This window comes from Jaculus jaculus, chromosome 1, assembly GCF_020740685.1.
Source record: "Jaculus jaculus isolate mJacJac1 chromosome 1, mJacJac1.mat.Y.cur, whole genome shotgun sequence".
Lineage (NCBI taxonomy): Eukaryota > Metazoa > Chordata > Mammalia > Rodentia > Dipodidae > Jaculus > Jaculus jaculus.
This window is the reverse complement of record NC_059102.1, coordinates 35,866,116-35,885,438: the sequence shown is the minus strand read 5'-3', so window position 1 is coordinate 35,885,438 and position 19,323 is coordinate 35,866,116. Positions and strand designations below refer to the sequence as shown.

Sequence of the window (19,323 nt, the reverse complement as noted above, 5' to 3'; positions counted from 1 at the left end):
CTTATGAGAGATACTTTTGTTTATGAATTTAAATAAGACTCAAAACACAAAGAACAGCCCAAAACTATTGGGTAGCTTTGGGAAAAGGAAGAAGGGTGACACCTGCTGGAGGAGCCATTGGTGACGCCAATGTCGGGTAGAATCTCCCTGGAAACATGCCCACCCACACCAGTTTCACAGAATTGTGAAGCTAACAGGCCCCAAAGCACACCAAGAACTTCAGGCGCCCAGGTTAAGATGAACAACAGCGGCCAGCATCCATAGTCTGTCCTTTGCTAACTGCTTTACATGAATGACCACACTAGGGCAGACAGCTACCCCAAAACAGGCACTACTATGCTCATTTACTAGGTGCGGAAACTAAGTCCGAGAGATACAAGTAAGTAGCTGAAGGTCATACTTACTAAATGGCACAGTTGGATTTAAATCTAGGGACATCTGGCCAGGTGTGGTGGCACATGCCTTTAATCCCAGCACTTGCGAGGCAGAGGTTAAGAGGATTGCTGCATACTACATAGTGTATTCACAGTGACTACAGCCCAATACTACATAGGGAATTCCAAGACAGCCAACCCTAACATGAAAAAAAAATCTAGGGACATCAAAATTATCTTATTTTCTTTAAAATATATATATATTTATATTTACAAGCAGAGAGAAAGACAGGGCATAGGAGAGAATGAGCATGCCAGGGCCTCTTATTGTTACAAACAAACTACAGATACATGCACTACTTGGTGCATCTGGCTTTACATGCGTTCTAGGGAATGGAACTTGGGACATCAGGCTTTGCAAGCAAGCACCTTGAAACTCTGAGCCATTTCTCTAGCCCAGAGTTCTTATTTTCTAAGCTATATTACCTGCTTTTAATATATATGGAGACACATAAATTATATGTACTCCTACGTATGTGTGTGTATATATATATATATATACATATATATTAATTTTTATATTTATTTATTTATTTATTTGAGAGTGACAGACACAGAGAGAAAGAGAGAGAGAGAAAAGGAGAGAGAGAATGGGTGCACCTGGGCCTCCAGCCACTGCAGATGAGCTCCGGATGCATGTGCCACCTTGTACATCTGGCTTATGTGGGTCCTGAGGAATCGAGCCTTGAACCGGGCTCCTTAGGCTTCACAGGCAAGTGCCTAACCACTAAACCATCTCTCTAGCCCCCATATGTATATTTTTATTAATGATACTTCTTGAAGGTAGGTAAGTAAAAACTAAAAAGGCAACATGGTAAAATACAACAGATCTAAAATGTTATCCCGTGAACTCTGAAAGTTTCCAAATCTCCTTCTGGTACGCTCATCATGAAAGCTTTTGTATGTTCAAAGAGAAGAAGTGACGCTATGGGCTCCCAGGAACAGAGGGAAACCACAGGAGTCAGGATAGACAGGGCCAGGGAGGAGAAAAAGGAATGCACATTCTACTCATGAGTTACTCTCAGAAAAACAACTCTCCATCTAAGAAGGCTGGCTCAGCCCCAGACTTGAACATCAGGAAGCCTTAGACTTACACCTGATAAATTATCTGAGCTATAAAGCACAGTTCATTTTTGTTTTTTGAGGCAAGCCCAACAGACTGGCCATTTTTTATGCAGGGGGAGGGAGAAAGAATTGGCACGCCAGGGCATCCAGCCACTGCAACTGAACTTGATGCATGAGCCCCCTTGTGAGCATGTGCGACCTTGTGTGCTTGTGTCACTGTGTGTCTGGCTTAAGTGGGACCTGGAGAGTTGAACATGAGTCCCGAGGCTTTGCAGGCAAGTGCCTAAACCGCTAAGCCATCTCTCCCACCTGCACAATTCATTTTTTTACTGACTTTGTTTACAAATAGAAAAATGGATTCTTACTGATGGGACCTGTCATAAATAGAAGAGTAATTAAAATTCAGTGTGCCAAGCTAAGCTGTTTAAAGACAAGGTGCATTTAACTTCCTTACCCACAAAAACTGGCAGCTTTCAAACCAGAAACCACAGTAAGCTAAGGGAGACACGTAGGGCAAGGAAGGCAAGAGCTGACTGATGGGTGGTAGTAGTGACAGAGATAAGAAAATAAAAGCAACGAAAGCCAAATGTGGTGTAGAACACCTGTAATACCAGCACTCATGAGGCTGAGGTAGGAGGATTGCTCTGAGTTTGAGGCCAGTTTAGGGCTACAGACTGAGTTCTAGGTCATCCTGGGCTTGACTGAGACCTTATTATTGAGCCTCATCCCACAAAAAAGACAAAAGGAAAAGACAAGCAATGAGAGTTAGCTCTTCTCCTTCTACACTCCCTTTCCCCCTGCCCCCCTCCCCCACCCCCGCCATATCCCTGCCCTGTATCCTCTTCCTTTGGGCTCCATCTGAAGCTTCTTAGGTTTAACTGGTTAACAAGGAGTCAAGATCTATAGATTCCAAGCCCAGCCTGACCTTGGTTCTGTGGTACAGGTGACTCAGGGCTAAAAGATCAGTGCCTGCAACTTCTGGAAAATCTCTGAGGTGGCCCTAGGATTCCTAAGCCAGCTTTTACTTTCAAAGCCAGTTGAAAACATGGGAGATGTGTCTTCCTAGTGCTGGCTTCAGCAGAGATTCTTTTTCTTATTTTTAATGCCTAAGATGTGGCTATATAAAGTATACTTATGAAGCAAAAAAGGTGAGTCACACCATCAAATTCTTCATAATATTACATACATAGCACATATTTTCACACAATACATTCTTCCATTCACTATTTTCACTAGGAACCTGGTGTAAGAAAGAAAAAGTCCATGTTAGGATTAAAGATGTGCTCAATGGTAGAGTACTTGCTTAGCATGCTCAAGGCCCTGGATTTGCTATCCAGCACTGAGAGAGAGAGAGAGAGAGAGAGAGAGAGAGAGAGAGAGAGAGAGAGAGAGAGATCCCTGCTGTCCATGTCCTGGGCATGACCCTGATGGAAGCCACTGTGCCCTTGTCCTTTCTACATCCTACCTGGGGATGGCCTGATCTGGACTCTCTTAGAATAGCTATGAGAAGGAATGAAGTCTGAGCTTTAATTCCTGGTCTAATTCTCACTGTCTTCCCAACATTGATAAGCAAAGAAATCTCCAGAACAGAGGAAGAGGCTGAGTATAAGGTGATATGCAAGAAGCCCTTAAGAACAGATTTTGAGGATTAACACCAAAATCCAACACCCCTTTATTCTCACTGCCTAGGGATTTGGAAACTTGCTAGGTCTCAGCCCTGGCCACCTCGTGTGTGTGTGTGTGTGTGTGTGTGTGATACTAACAGAATAGGAGGAGGCTGGAGAGTGGTTAAATGTGTTTGCTTGCAAATCCTGTTTTGCTTGCTCACAAAGGCCTGGGTTCAATTCCCTAGTACCCACATGTTGCAGTCAGGTTCACATTGCTAGTAGAAATCACCCAACCAAGAGCAGCTTGTGGGAAAAGGAGGTTTATTTTGGCTCACAGGCTTGAAGGGGAAAACAATGGCATGAGCAGAGGGTGGATATCACCTCCTGGCCTACATAAGGTGGACAATAGGAACAGAACAGTGTGCCAAACACTGGGATGGGGAAACTGGCTATAACACCCATAAGCCCACCTCCAACAATAAACTCCCTCCAGGAAGCATTAATTTCCCCTTCCCAAATCTCCATCAGCTGGAAATCTAGCACTTAGAACACCTAAGTTTATGGGGGACACCTCAATCAAACCACCACATTCCTCCCCTGGCCCCCATAAACTGTTAACCATCCATGATGTAAAATGCAATGCCTTCAGTCCATCTTTAAAAGTCTCATAATTTTTAATCAATATTAATGATGTTCAAACGTCTCCATAATCGAAGATCTTTTAACTGAGTCATAATACTAAAAAATTCCCCACAAACCCATAATGGCACAGAATAAACATTCACACTGCAAAAGATGGCATTGGGCATAGCAAAGAAATATTCAACCAATATAAGATTTAAAACAACCAGGGCAAACATCCAACTTTGTAGCTTCAACTGTAGCCAGTGACAAGCCCAAAAATTCTAACCAGCAACAAGTCTCTGGAGTTCCAATTCTGCCCCTTCAGCTAGGCTACTCACAGTCCTGGAAAATTTCATCCAGGGCTGGCAGCTTTCCTTAGCAGCCACCTCATGGTCCCAGAATCTCCACTGGGTCTCCACTGAAACCCACGGTTCATCCTCATGGGCCAATGGGGTCTCCATGCAGGCATCCAGCAAACCTACCTCACAGTGCCATGGCCACTTCCAGAACACATGACCGTGTTGCAAACTCAATGACCCTCTTTCCAGCATTTCTTATACTCCACAAATCCAGGTAAGGTGCCATTTTTTTTTTTTTTTTTTTTTTTTTTTTTGAGGTAGCGTCTCACTCTAGCTCAGGCTGACCTTGAATTAACTATGTAGTCTCAGGGTGGCCTGGAACTCATGGAGATCCTCCTACCTCTGTGTCCTGAGTGCTAGGTAAAGGCGTGCACCACCACACCCAGCAAGGGTGCTAATTTACTAATCCAGCGGGGAATAAAGCAGACTTTGAAGAACAGGACACTTCTTGAACATTCAGGCCCTTTCAAAAGAGTCTACATTCTTTTGTTGCCCCAGTGCAGCTCAGCTGGCCCAATCTCAAAGGTTGTAATCTCTCAATTGCACCTGAATGGGCAGCAGTTCACCCAAAGATTTTTCTTTCTGTGCTATAGCCCTCTGCTCACACCAGTTCATTTCTACAGAGCAATCCTGCACAACTTCTCAGGACACAGGCATTAATAGCAAGCTTCCCACACAAACTGCTAGCCCAGCCCAAGCAAAGCTCTTTCTCCCCCTCATAAGCCAAACTTCACAGTCCATAGTTCTTACTGCGTTCAGGTCTTTCAACTCTGGCCATAATAGTCCATCAGGCAGTACTTACAGCACTGCAAGGCATCTCTTAGGCCAAAGTTTCAAATCCTTCCACATTCCTCTTGAAAATCAGCTCTAAAAGGCCAAAGCCACACAGTCAGGTGTCTAGCAGCAATCCCACTCCTCGGTACCACTTTACTGTTGCAGTCAAGTTCACACTGCTGGTAGAAATCACCCAACCAAGAGTAGCTTGTGGGAAAAGGAGGTTTATTTTTTTCTTATAGGCTCGAGGGGGGAAGCTCCACGATGGCAGGGGAAAACAATGGCATGAGCAGAGGGTAGACATCACCCCCTGGCCTACATAAAGTGGACAACAGGAACAGGAGAGTGTGCCAAACACTGGGATGGGGAAACTGACTATAACACCCTCAAACCCGCCTCCATCAGCTGGGAACCTAGCACTCAGAACTAAGTTTATGGGGATCACCTCAATCACCACATAAAGCCAAATGCACAAAGTGGAGCATGTGTCTGGAATTTGATTGCAGTGGCAGGAGGCTCTGGTGCACTCATACTCTATTGCTCTTAAATAAAGAGCTAAAAAAAATTTTAGAAAACAGCAATGATACTATCTCATAAATTCCACTGACTAAATTATCACAAAACTGGATGGACCGTAAGTTTCAGTCTGGAGCTCTACTGGTTTCTGTGTTTATACAGACATGTTCGGTCTAAACCAAGTTTCTTACAGAAATGGTTTTCTGACCATCTTTAGAAGTTCATGTGTCTATCAAAGTCAACACTGAGAAACCCTTGTATCATCAATGAGATATGACTAAATTATCTGGTTAATAGCTTTTTATTTTTGTTGTTTTTCAAGGTAGGGACTCACTCTAGCCCACGCTAACCTGTAGTCTCAGAGTGGCCTCGAACTCATGGAGACCCTCCTACCTCTGCCTCCTGAGTGCTGGGACTAAAGGCATGCACCACCATGTCTGGCTTTAAATAGCATATTTTTAAAGTTTTTAAAAATATTTTTTTTATTTGACAGAGAAAGAGGGAGAAAGTGAGAGAATAGGTACACCCAGGCCTCCAGCCACTGCAAACGAACTCCAGATACGTGCACCCCCTTGTATATCTGGCTAATGTGGGTCCTGGGGAATCGAACCTGGGTCCTTTGGCTTTGCAAGCAAATGCCTTAACTGCTAAGCCATCCCTCCAGCCCTAAATAACTTATTATTAAACTGGTTCTGCTGAGAACTTGTATAACATTGTCTAATGGAAGCATGGTAAAAAATGGGGTTGTTGTGTATTTACCTCTTATTTGTCATATAAAAATCACTACTTTACTATTATGCATTTATAAATATCAATGTTCATAAGCAAAGTCATAAGTTTTAATGGAAAAGGAAGAGTACTATGTCTAAAGTGTGGGGGAGATGGAAAGAAAATAATGGACAGGATAAACTGATGAGTTCATATACTGAGGTCAAAACTTCTCACCTGTATCTAAGACTTTGGACTTCACTATTACTTATTAAAGACAGTTCCTAATACTCACAATTGTGTTGTGAGACTATGTATGTGAGAAAGTACTCTGAAAACTATAAAAAAAATTCTCAACAATATCAGGCATTATTGCTGTCCTCATTATCTTGGTGTTGCTGAGGACTTTCCAGATCTTAGCCAAGTGTAAAACTTTTACAAAGACCTCATTGTCAGATAAGACAGACGCCAGCTCCCTTTCTTTCAAATCTGATGACCAGCTTACCTCGGTGGAGAGAAAGACTGTTCAGTTCTTGAGATGTAAAATCACAGGTGCAAACAAACAGCCTCTCTCCCTCTTTTAGACTGGGAATGGTCACAATTTCCACAAAGCTGCTGGGAAACTGTCCTGAAAAATAAAAGCAGACATACTGAGAACTGAATTTTCTTTTAATATTGAAGTTTCTTTTTCTGTCTGTGTATAAACTTTTTTCTGAGTTCATTTACAGACTCTGAATTGAAAACTGAATTAGTGCTAGTAATCAAAGGATTGACAGTGAAAAAGGGCAGGGCACAGAAAACAGGGAACATAATTCAAAAAGCATTTATTGATGCCCCTCTAGCAAAGAGCTGAAAATCTATTAAGATGTATGTAACAAGAGAATCCTGAAATCCATGTCCCAACACCTCACAAACTGCTGGGGAAGTTCAGAAAGGGCAGGAAGAACATGAACATTTTTATGAAATAACATTCCAGCCTAAAGATGTATGGGGTTTTCAAAGGTGGTTATAGAAAGACAGCCTGCCAGTTGGAGGGACTAAGAACAAGAAATATCTCTTGGATCCACCCACCTTGGTGTGCGTTATCACAGCCTGTCACCTGAATGAAACAACCTCCCGGCTTGCCTTTCTGTCTTCAGTCTTTGTACTTACTTACTTACTTACTTATATGTGTGTGTGAGCATACACACACACACACACACACACACACACACACACACACACAAGCGTGCACATGTGTTTGGGTGTTCGAGGATCTCTTGCTGCTGCCATCAAATGCCTGTCTGGCTTTATGTAGGTGGCTGGGGAACTGAACTCCAGCTGTCAGGCTTTGCAAGCAAGTGCCTTTAGCTGCTGAGCAGTCTCCCCAGGCCCTTGCCTTCAGTTTGGCCCCTTCCCATCACTCTTCAAAGGGTAGCCATAAGATTGCTAAGCTACAAATATGACATGTAAAAGCACTGTCCTGGTTTGTCACCTCAGCTCCTTCCCTGGCAGACCCTTGTCCCACACAGTAGCTTCTGCTCCTCCCTCCCTCCCCACCTGCTACTCAACCACATGGTGCCTCACTGATGTCTCCTCAGTTCGTCTGCATTCGCTCACTGCAGGGCCTCTGAACAAGTAATTCTCTCTCCTTCCTAAACTCCTACTTATCAGTTTTGCCTCAGCAGAGATATCACTTCTACTGGGAAATAATCTACTTATCTCCCAGAAGTAGGTTAAGTGTCCACAGCATCTGCTCTCAGTGCCACATACTCCAACGCAGACTTTCACAATGTGTGCAAATGAAAGACTGTATTAACATAGCTACAGGTTATGTAGAGATAATGTCTCCCCTTTCCTAGTATGGGTGATGAAAGAAATCAGTGTTAATATATATTTTAAGGTATAGAAGAAAGGGGGCTGGAGAGATATCTCAGTGGTTAGGGTGCGTGTCTGCACAGCCTAACAACCCAGGTTCATTCCCCAGTATCCACGTAAAGCCAGATGCACAAAGAGGTACATGCATCTGGAGTTTGTGTGTAGCATCTGAGGCCCTAGCATGCCCATTCTCTCTGTCTGTATCTTCTCTCTCTCTCTCTCTCTCTCTCTACTTCCTAATAAATAAATAAAAATATATTTTAAAAAAGAAAAAGAAAGGTAACCAAAGCATGGAATGTGGGAGGTAGCATCATACACGGTAGAGGGTGGCTTTCATTAATTAGTACCAACCACACATCTAGGAAGAGGTGAACAAGATGAACCAAGCTCCCCTGAAAAGAAAGATAGAGTGGGAGCTGGTAAAGGGAGACAGCCAGAGGAAATGAGGTAGAGCCTCACATTCCATCAACCAGAGGCAAACCTGCTCATGAAATGCTACATTGGATAACAGGAACTCTGAAGAAAGGAATAATGCATATTTTGAGAAGAGAGACAATAGTACTGAAGACAAAGGATAAAGGACTGGGGAGGAAGAGACATGGGCAGATAACTATGCTGGGGTAGCTGTCTAACCACTGAGTTCCTGGAGTAATCACTGAGAGAGGAACCAGTGACAGAAGCTTTCTCCTCACAGCAGGAACCATAGTGTGAGCACACAAGGAAGACACATTAGCATTCTTTTGCTGCTGTTGTTGTTTATTTTTATTTATTTATTTGAGAGCAACAGACAGACAGAGAAAGAGAGAGAATGGGTGCACCAGCGCCTCCAGCCATTGCAAACAAACTCCAGACATATGTGCCACCTTATGCTTACGTGGGTCCTGGGGAATCGAGCCTTGAACTGGGGTCCTTAGGCTTCACAGGCAAGCGCTTAACCTTAAGCCATCTCTCCAGCCCCACATTAACATTCTTAAAATTACCACCTTGGGCTTCTATTTAACCCTTATTTGAATAAGGAAGGAAGGGAAGGACTATGATCTGTCCAGTACAGAAGGAATCGTGGACCTCTTACCTGTAACATCCTCCTTCTTCCCCAGAAGCCAAAATTCGTCCACCACTGCCAACACCTCAATAATGTCTCCCACAAAGAGTGGCAGCTCTTCTGACACGCTAGGGCAGAAGTCAAAGATGGCGCGAACCACTGAGCCAGTCTCCATGCTGCACAGCCTGGAAAAGAAGGTCAAAAGAAACAGAGAGCAATGATAGTTAAGGTGACCATTAAATCTGCTTCAGCAAAAGAGAAAGCATTGTGCGATCCTAGCACAGGGCACAGAGAGACAGGCGGATGCCTGGGCCTGGCCAGCCAGTCCAGCTTAATTGGCAAGCTCCAGATCAATGAGAGACCTTACCTCAAAAAAATAAAACTAAAAAAGTGGATGTCATTCCTGAGGAACATCACCCAAGGTGGCCCTCTGGCCTCCACACACATGGGCGCACACACACACGAACATGTGCGTGCATATTTTCAAAAAAGGCCAAGTGAGGCTGGGGGCATGGTTCAGTCAGTAAAGAGCTTTTGAGGATCTGCATTTGGATCCCCAGCACCCACATGAATGCTGGGAGGGCCTGCCTGCAATCCCAGCTCTCTAAAGGGGGAGACAGTACTGTCCCCAGAGTAGCTAGTCTACTGGAATTGGCAAGTTCGAGCTTCAAGAGAGAGACTCTGTCTCAAAAAACAAGATGGAGAGCGACTGGAGGAGAGGCCTGACTATATCCTCTGCTCTCACTTGCCCTCCCCCTCCAGTGTGCGAATACACACACACACACACACACACACACAAGCGAAAAGATAAAGCTTACAATATAAACATACTTAAGGTTGAAGCTAAGCAAATAAATTCATATTTTGTATTTAATTAAAAAATCAAAGAACTTTCTCATCTATTTCTTTAAAAATAATCACTTTGAACTGGGCATGGTGGTGCATGCCCTTAATCCCAGTACTTGGGAGGCAGAGGTAGGAGGATCACTGTGAGCTCAAGGCTACTCTGAGACCACATAGTGAATTCCAGGACAGTCTGGCCTAGAGTGAGGATGTACCTTGAAAAACAAACAAAACAAAACAAAAATAATCACTTTGTCCTATATTTTCATTTGCTTTTCAAAGTAATTCTGAAACCGAAAAAAAAAAAAAAGAAATCCTCAAATTTCAGAGTGACTAAAAAGTTTTAAGTCTATAAACATAGGCTTTTCAAAGTGCCAAGTACCAAATAATGTGGTTCTTTTAAAATATAGCATTTAGGGCTGGAAAGAGGGCTTAGCAGTTAAGGCACTTGCCTGCAAAGCCAAAGGACCCAGGTTCAATTCCCCAGGACCCACGTAAGCCAGATGCACAAGGTGGTGCATATATCTGGTGTTTGTTTGCAGTGACTGAATGCCCTGCTAAACTCATATTCATTCATTCTCTCTCTCTCTCCCTCTCTCCCTCCTTTCCTCCTTCCCTCCCACTTTCTTTCTCACTTTCAGTCTCAAATAAAAAATAAAATAAATTAAAATATAGCATTTAAGCCGGGTGTGGTGGTGCATGCCTTTAAGCCCAGAACTCAGGAGGCAGTGGTAGGAGTATTGCCATGAGTTTGAGGCTAGCCTAGGATTACATAGTGAATTCCAGATTAGCCTGGGCTTGAGTGAGACCCTGACTCAAAAAGAAAAAGAAAAAACAGCATAGCATTAAAAATACAGAAAGGGGCTGGAGAGCAGGCTCAGATGCTAAAGTGCTTGCTTGCAAAGCCTGATGGCCTGGATTCGATTCCCCAGGACCCACTTAAGCTGGATGCACATGGTGGTGCATGCCTCTGTCATTCATATGCAGTGGCAGGGGGCTCTGGTGCACCCATTCTCTCTCGCTCTTCTTGCAAATGAATAATTAAAAATAAAAAAGTTAAGTTTAAAAAAAAAACAGGAACTTTTAGATAGGACATTTCATTCACTCTTAATAATAATTTTAAAGATTAGGACAATATGGGACTGGCAAGATGACTCAGGAGTTAAAGGTGTTTGCTTGCAAAGCCTGTAATGAGATGATGGCTCCATTACCCTAGCGTGTGTAGCTGGAGACCTAAGGATGTGTTTACGCTCTAGAAAGTGAGGGACATGGGTTGCATGTTTGGGTCCACCTGGCAACACTCAGCCATGCTCAGCGCTCACTCTCCCTAGGTCTTCACAGGGGCAGTTGAAGATCTCCAGGCTGGTCAGGTCCCGAGTCTGCTTTTCTTATTCCCCTCAAGCACTCCTTTGGGGTTGAAAATGGAGATTCATAGTTTTTATTTATTTATTTGAGAGAGAGAGAGACGGAGAGAGAAAGAGGGAGAGGGAGAGGGGAGAATGGGCATGCCAGGGCCTTCTGCTGCTACAAACAAACTTCAGACACATGTGCCACCTTGTATATCTAGCTTATGTGTGTCCTGGGGAATCAAACCTTGGTCCATTGGCTTTGCAAGCAAGTGCCTTAATGGCTAAGCCATCTCTATAGTCCAAGATTCATATTTTTTAAAAAAATATTTTTAAAATTTTTATTTATTTATTTGAGAGCGATAGATGGACAGAGAAAGAAGGAGGCAGATAGAAAAAGAGAGAAAGAATGGGTGTGCCAGGGTCTCCAGCCACTGCAAACGAACTCCAGATGCATGTGCTCCTTGTGCATTTGGCTAACGTGGGTCCTGAGGAATCAAGCCTTGAACCAGGGTCCTTAGGCTTCACAGGCAAGTGTCTAACCACTAAGCCATCTCTCCAGCCCCCCAAATTCATACTTTTATCTCACATATAACTTCCACCACATCAAAAAGGACAAGTACCTAGTGGCCAGGAGGGAGGAAAAGATGGCTATAACTATTCAGTTGATTATCTGAAAAAACACTGATGTGAAAAATGTAGTAGGTAACTAGTAAAATAGTTCAGCGTACTAATGGGTATTTTAATCATACATCCCAATAAAATGTTGGGTAAAGGCAGCTTACTTTTGTGTTACTGGGAGGTGTTTGTTGTTGTTTTTGGAGGGGTTGTTTTTTGAGGCAGGGTCTCACTCTAGCCCAGACTGACCTGGAATTCACTATGTAGTCTCAGCGTGGCCTCAAACTCATGGTGATCCTCCTACCTCTGCCTCCTGAGTGCTGGGATTAAAGGCAGGCACACCACACCTGGCTCTGTTGCTGTTCTTTTTCAAAACAGGTTCTCACTGTAGCCCAGGATGACCTGGGACTCACTCTGCATACTCAAGTTGACCTCAAACTCACCATGATCATTCTACCTCAGCCTACCAAGTTGCTATGATTAAAGGCATGCACCACCAAGCATGGCTGAGCTTTTTGTTTCTTTTAAGTAATGCAGGCCACAGTACAAAAGAGCAGTGGTGGTTAGTACATTTCCCACACTCTTCCTACCACAACTTTTCTTTAAGACTTTGGTTCTCTCTCTCTCTCTCCCTCCCCCTCTTCTTTTGCAATGCTGGGGATAGAACTCATGGTTTAATGCCTGCTAGGGGAGTGTTCTGCTACTGAGCTATACCATAGCCCCTTAGATTTTCTTCAAGTATCACACACAAAAAAAATCTAATTATAATAACAATCTGAAGAGACAGAATAATGTGATTGCAAGGCACTGGGCTTCTGTACCAACAGACCAAGGTTCAAATCCCAGTTCTACTATTTATTAGTTTACATTCTCTGCTCTTTATTTCTTTGTCTTAAGAAGTGGAGATATAAATACTTTCATAGTAACCAATTATAATGATAGAACAATTATGATAATGCTTAATATACATGCATTGTACTATGTTCTTCCTGCACTGGGTCCTCACAGCAATCCTGCCAGATATTATTGGTTCCCATTTGTCAGATGAGGACAAAGGCTCAGACAGGTGATGGCATTTGCCCAAGGTCACATAATAAGTCGAAGATGGGATGGGAATCCGAATCTGTCACCAAAGCTTTACTAGTATGCTGGCCATGTGAAAGCGCCTAGGCCGTGACTGGCACCATTTCCACAATCAACTGTAAGCTCAAATCTGGTCACTGATCACCAGACAATGTGCGATTTTCAAGAAGATAAGCACTATAGAACTTCCCAATGCAACATGTCAAAACATGATTAATTTTGACCATCATTAAAAAAATAGGCACATTAAGTGGTTAGTGAAGGCCTGGAATCCCAGCACTCAGAAGGCTGAGACAAGAGGATTTCGAGATTTTAGCCAGCCTGGGTTGGAGTGAGACCTTGTCTCAAACCAAAGCAAAATAAAACAAGCCATATTAGGCACCAGCTTCTTCCATAAAACACGATTCACTCTGGCTGATGGATGCAAGCTCAGTATTAAGGCCATACATTCTTGTACTGTGTTGTAACAGAAGCAGTACCACATGGCTACACACTGCAGACCCTCCTCTCTTTATGTCAGCCTGCCTCTGCTTTCAGTCCATTTCTTCAATCAGTTTTTCCACCTACTTCAAGACCGTGTTCACAATCTGTTGGGGAAGGATGACCACCTCATCAAAATTACTAAAGTTCCCAGGTAAATAAAAGCAAACAAGCTCTACCTGACAGGCAGCCAGTCATTCCACATCCGGCAGCGGTGGTAAAGGACACAGGTTAGTATTGGGAGTTTCTCAAGCTATTTTTCATGAGCTTTGAGGCCCCTTTCTTACTTTCTAGCTGTCATCCAGAGGACGGAAGTTGCTGGATTGTCAAATTTCTGCATAACGGCGCTGTCTAAGCCTTTTTGTTTTGGAAAACCAAACATAGTATTTTGAATATCTCTTAGCCATCTATATGTTATTAAAACAACTTCTCAGGGTTGGGTCAAAGTGGATTTTATTTCCCTTCTTAAAAAAATATATATATACATATATATTATTTGCAAGCAGAGAGAGTAGGCATGCAAGGGCCTGCAGCTCCTCCAAATGAACCCCAGATGCATGTGCCACTACACATCTGGCTTTATGTGGGTACTGGGGCATCAAACCTGGATTGTTAGGCTTTGCAGGCAAGCACCTTATCCACTGAACTATCTCTCCAGCCTTTATTTCCCTTCGTAAAGTATATTTTTTCAATTTTTTCTCTCTATATGACAAATTATATGCCTCATTATCTAAACCATTAAGTAAGGAATCAGCATAAGACCCACTGATAGTTTACACTTTAGTCCTGTGATCTGAAAGAGTTAACATTGCTTCTTGGAACCTTTTCATTCTTCCAGAAAATGACTCAGAGGCAGAGGAGAATCTGGCTCAATAAATTCGTTTACTGACCTCCAACTCTGCTGGAATGAGTGTGTAATTGCTGAGAAACACACCCTAGAAGGGTGCAGAAGTCACAGCCTTGTTGAATACATGATTCATGTGAGACCAGAAGGTGGGGACTGACGTCCCCTGCTTTACAAATGCTATGATGGATTCCACCTGAGTCTTCCCTGCTCTGAACACAATTGTAGGAAGCAACGATCATTACTCATGTTGGGGGCATTTCAGAAGCCAGAACATATATTTCTGAAGCTTAATCATTAGTGGCTTCTACGCTGTGCCACCAACTCCAGGTGGAAGTAAAAATGATTGCAGGGGAAACTGGATGACAGATAAGTCTGAGGGAAGGCAGAAAAATTACTGCCCCTATGCCTTGGTGTCAGGGGCACCAGAAAAGTTTGACAGGGAAACCACACCTTCTTCCCTCTGGTGAGTGCCTGTTTCCACCTCAGAGAGCTACTCCACATTTGAAATACATGTATCTCAGGGGCTGGAGAGGTAGCTTAGCTAGCTAAATGCTTGCCTTATAAGCATGAGGACCCAAGTTCAATCCCTAGTACCTACATCTAAGAAAACCATGGCAGGAGTGGGGAGGTGGGTGGAAAGGATGCTAGGGAAATGGCTTAGTGTGGTTAAAAGCACTTGCTTGCAAAGTCTGACATCCTGGATTCAATTCACCAGTACCCACGTAAAGCAAATGTACAAAGTGGTACATAGGGCTACAGTTTGTTTAGACCCTAGCATGCCCATTTTCTCTCTCCCTGTCTCTCAAATAAATAAATAAATACTTTTTTTTTTAAATCCCCAACCCGTTTTAGAACATAAACTCTGAAGGGAGAGATTTTTGACTGCTTTGACCAGTGACCTACATACGGTAGTTTCAGCACAGAAAATGATTTACTGAACCTTATGAAAATAACGCAACTCTTCATAGCAAAAGCTCTAGTTCCACTTAGCTAAAATTAAACTGTCCCTCTGTCACAGTTTCAGTTTCCAGCTTGCCTATGTATGACACCAGCAGCAGTGTCTCATAACTCGTCGGGGCCGAGCATGAATCTCAGACTCCTCCCTTCTCTATGCGCAGCTGTACCTGCGAGAACAGCTTCCGCCCCAGCAGCCACCACGCAATGTGCCAGAGCCTGAGCAAGGCTCAGATGCCGGCACCGCCACCAAGCATCACCTAGTCTCTGTGGATAACAGACAGCAAATCCACAATCAGAATTCAGGCCCATGGACCCCCAGGCTCATGTTCTTTTTACTACAAAACATCACATCTCTTAAATTTCATTGGTCTTTCCTTCAAAATCCTCCAGGCCTCCATTTTCCTTCCTTTGTTTTGCCAACGTTGTGCTATGTAAATCTGCAAGCAGTGAGGGTTTGACAATTTTATCCCTGTTATCTACCAGTAACATGTGACTATGGTTATTTTACCATATACTATCTATATCAAGTTGTTATTTTTGGAGAATTTCAAATATCCATTTTTGATGTATTTCAAAATAATCAAAAGAAAATTTCCACCTAATTTGGGCATGCTTACTTTGTTTTTTCAAAGCAGGGTCTCACTTTAGCTCACGCTGACCTGGAACTCACTCTGTGTCCCCAGACTGGTCTCTAACTCATAACAACCCTCCTACTTCTGCCTCCTGAGTTCTGGATCAAAGCTGTGTGCCACCATGCCCAGTTGGTCATACTTTTTGTTGTTGGTGGTTGTTTCCTTTCCTTTCTCTTTCCTTCCTCCTTCTTTTCTTTCTTTCTTTGACACAGGGTTTCACTCTATATACCAGACTGGCCTGGGACTCACTATGTAGCCCAGGCTGTCTCTGAACTCATGACAATCCTCCTGCTTCAGTCTCCCAAGTGCTAAGCTAACAGATGTGCTCAGGCATGTTCACAGTTTTTCCTCTTCTCCTTTCAGTCAAAGTTTCTCCCTACTAAAATGTCAGTGAACTTGATTAATCTTGTCTTAAATGTCAATTTTTTACATATTTTTGGTTGCTAAGAATTCTCAAAGTCTTTGTTGTTTTATAATTTATTAACATATTCAAAAAATATCTATCAAGCCAAACAGAGTCAATCATATTCTCAGGCAGGATAGAAACTTGTTTCCACTTTCCAGGTTAATCACTGGATTGCTCCTTTACCCCAGTACTTGTGAGAGTTATTCCCTAATCATGTTGGGGGCTGACAACAGCATTAAGACTCTTCCTTATTGTCATGAGCAATTCAACCCTGTCCCAGAATGTCTACTCTCTTCAGGAAAACAAACTCTTCAATAACCTAAACACTAGTCCCAGAGGCAGATGGTCTTATCCATTCATTGGGGGAAGGGGGTTAAACTTAAAATGATTTCTTTTTTTTTGTTTGTTTATTTTTATTTATTTATTTGAGAGCGACAGACAGAGCGAGAAAGAGACAGAGAAAGACACAGAGAGAATGGGCGCGCCAGGGCCTCCAGCCACTGCAAACGAACTCCAGACGCGTGCGCCCCCTTGTGCAGCTGGCTAACGTGAGTCCTGGGGAGTTGAGCCTTGAACCAGGGTCCTTAGGCTTCACAGGCAAGTGCTTAACCACTAAGCCATCTCTCCAGCCCCATATTCTTTTTACTGTTTGATAAATGACGTCCAATATATTTAAACATTTTCTTTTTTGTTAAATTTTATTTTATTTATTTATATTTTTGTTAAAAAGGAAAAGAGAGAGAGAGAAAGAGAGACAGACAGACAGACAGACAAAGAGAATGGTGCCTCTAGACACCACAAACTCCAGATGCATGCGCCACCATATGCATCTGGCTTACATGGATTCTGGGGAATGAAACCCAGGTTCTTAGGCTTCACAGGCAAGCGCTTTAACTGATAAGCCATCTCTCCAGCCCCAATCCAAAGGCATTTTAACACTTTAATAACTAATACTTCTTAACTCAGTTTTGCTTTAATGACATTCCAGCAGTATTCAAGATGTGTGGAAGATGGTACAATCCCTGTGCTCAAGAAGCTCAGCTTCCTGCCCATTCCTTTCCCAAGGAAGATAATCTTTATCATTCAAACTACAAGAGCACCGTGGTCATTGTGAACTTGAGAAACACTATGACCCATATTCCCTCTGGGAAGTGCATAAAAATACTAATATATTAAAGACCAAGACAATCTAGCCAATAATCAAATTTAATTCCATATCTCTAAACTTGTCTGGCCGTAGCACACTTTCACGTTTTGTAACCTGGTCCTATGCCATTCCTTGTCCTATGTAGTCCCACTAAATAGTTCTGCTCAATCCAAAAGGTCTTTGCTCTGGCTAGGGATGTGGTAAGTAAAAGCATGCTTTCTAGAATGTGCAGGGGCTGCCCAGAACTCATTTCTTGGTTTACACTCCATTTCCTATCTTTCTACATAGTTAAATGCTTTGCATCTGCTATTTCCTTCAAGTAATGCCCACATCTCCTGTTCGAGCCCACCCAGTTGTTAGTATCTCAGCTCCATTAGCCTTTGTTTCTATGTCATCTTTTAGATTTGTGAGACATCAGGTTGGGTACATAAAGCTTAAAGCTATGCCAATAGATACATTACTGAAAACATTCAAAAACAAAATTTTACACTGTATGTCATGCAACTCAAACATCCATCAGCAGACAGGTGAACAAATTATGGTAAATGCATACAATGGAATACTGTCCAGACTAGGGGGGAATAACACATGCTACAACATGGTTGAATCCTGAAGACATTATGCTAAGTGAAATAAGGCAGACAGCGAAGGGCAAGTACTGTCTGAAGTGCTCTGAACAGTCAAACCCATATAGACAAAAAGAACAGTGGTTGCCAGGGGAACCGGGTAGAGGGAATGGGAGAAGGTGGCTAGTGTCAAATGGGTACAACATTTCAGTTTGGAAAAATGAAAAGGTTCTGGAGTTGCACAGTACTGACAGTTGCAAAACAATGTAAATTACTTCATGATGTAAAATGGCATACTTAAAATGGTAAATTTTGCTGGGTGTGGTGGCACACGCCTTTAATCCCAGCACTCGGGAGGCAGAGGTAGGAGGATCGCCGTGAGTTTGAGGTCACCTTGAGACTACAGAGTGAATTCCAGGTCAGCCTGAGTTAGAGTGAAACCCTACCTCAAAAAACAACAAAAAATGGTAAATTTCATGTTATATGCATTCACTATAATAAAAACTGTGTCATGCAAAATAACAGAATATGAAAGTAAGTTTGTGAAACTGGTAATTTTTAGTAAGCAGCATATTTACAAGTCTGGACATACTCTATTAAAATCTGAGGTCATAAACTATAGTTTCACCCTGACAGACACTGCTATCAACCAGCTTAATAAATAATTTCCAGTGTGGACTTTGGGGTGAAGGTCTGCACTCAGTACACACTGAGGACACTGAACATCAGCCCTCTGTCCTCCGACCTGCTGTGTGCCCTACAGCGACACACAGGCATTACCTTCCAGGCCTCCCTTGCTTCTTGCTTCTGGTTGGGTTCAGTCAACAGTGGAAGCAAGGAAGCTAAAGGCAGAGGTTTGGGCACCCTCCTGGGCTGTGAGTTGGCTATGCTGCCCCATCAAAGGCCACAGCTATCTCCAAGTAGATCTCAAATTCCCGGCTTGGAGTGTACTTTCGGCTGGGTACCAAGACACACAAATGCAAAAGGGTTCTTAGAGATCTATGAGCACTATGCAAGAACAGAATGAGAGCGGGGAGTCAAGAGAGAGCTTCCCAACTCTGCTGCTGTAAATGCAAGTGAAGCACGCCTGACATACAAAGTTTGAAGGTTTTAAAAAATATTTAAAAGATGGCCAGGTGTGGTGGTGCACACCTTTAGTCCCAGCACTCAGAAGGCTGAGGTAGGAGGACCACTGTGAATTTGGGGCCAGAGCAAGACCCTACCTCAAAAATCACAACAAAAACTAAAAAATATTAATGTCTACTTCCCACCCCAAATCTATCCAGTAAATTATTGTTTTGGTTTTTTTCGAGGTAGGGTCTCACTCTAGCCCAGACTGACCTGGAATTCACTATGCAGTCTCAGGGTGGCCTTGAACTCACGGCAATCCTCCTACCTCTGCTTCCCGAGTG

General features: G+C 43.0%; 1 protein-coding gene across 2 annotated transcripts in view; it reads right to left on the bottom strand.

Annotated features, from left to right (window-relative positions):
• Positions 1-19,323, bottom strand: part of LOC101608951 (dynamin binding protein) — a 133,225-nt gene that overhangs the window by 85,059 nt on the left and 28,843 nt on the right. The window contains exons 1-3 of one of the 2 annotated variants that reach the window (XM_045152056.1): positions 11,121-11,140; positions 9,017-9,171; positions 6,593-6,715 (exon numbers count right to left, since the gene is read on the bottom strand). In XM_045152056.1, the coding sequence (XP_045007991.1) occupies positions 6,593-6,715; positions 9,017-9,161 (268 nt within the window). In that variant the 5' untranslated portion in view covers positions 9,162-9,171; positions 11,121-11,140. Of the gene's footprint in view, positions 1-6,592; positions 6,716-9,016; positions 9,172-11,120; positions 11,141-19,323 lie in introns of those variants that run through there. The other variant, XM_045152050.1, reaches the window with a different exon arrangement.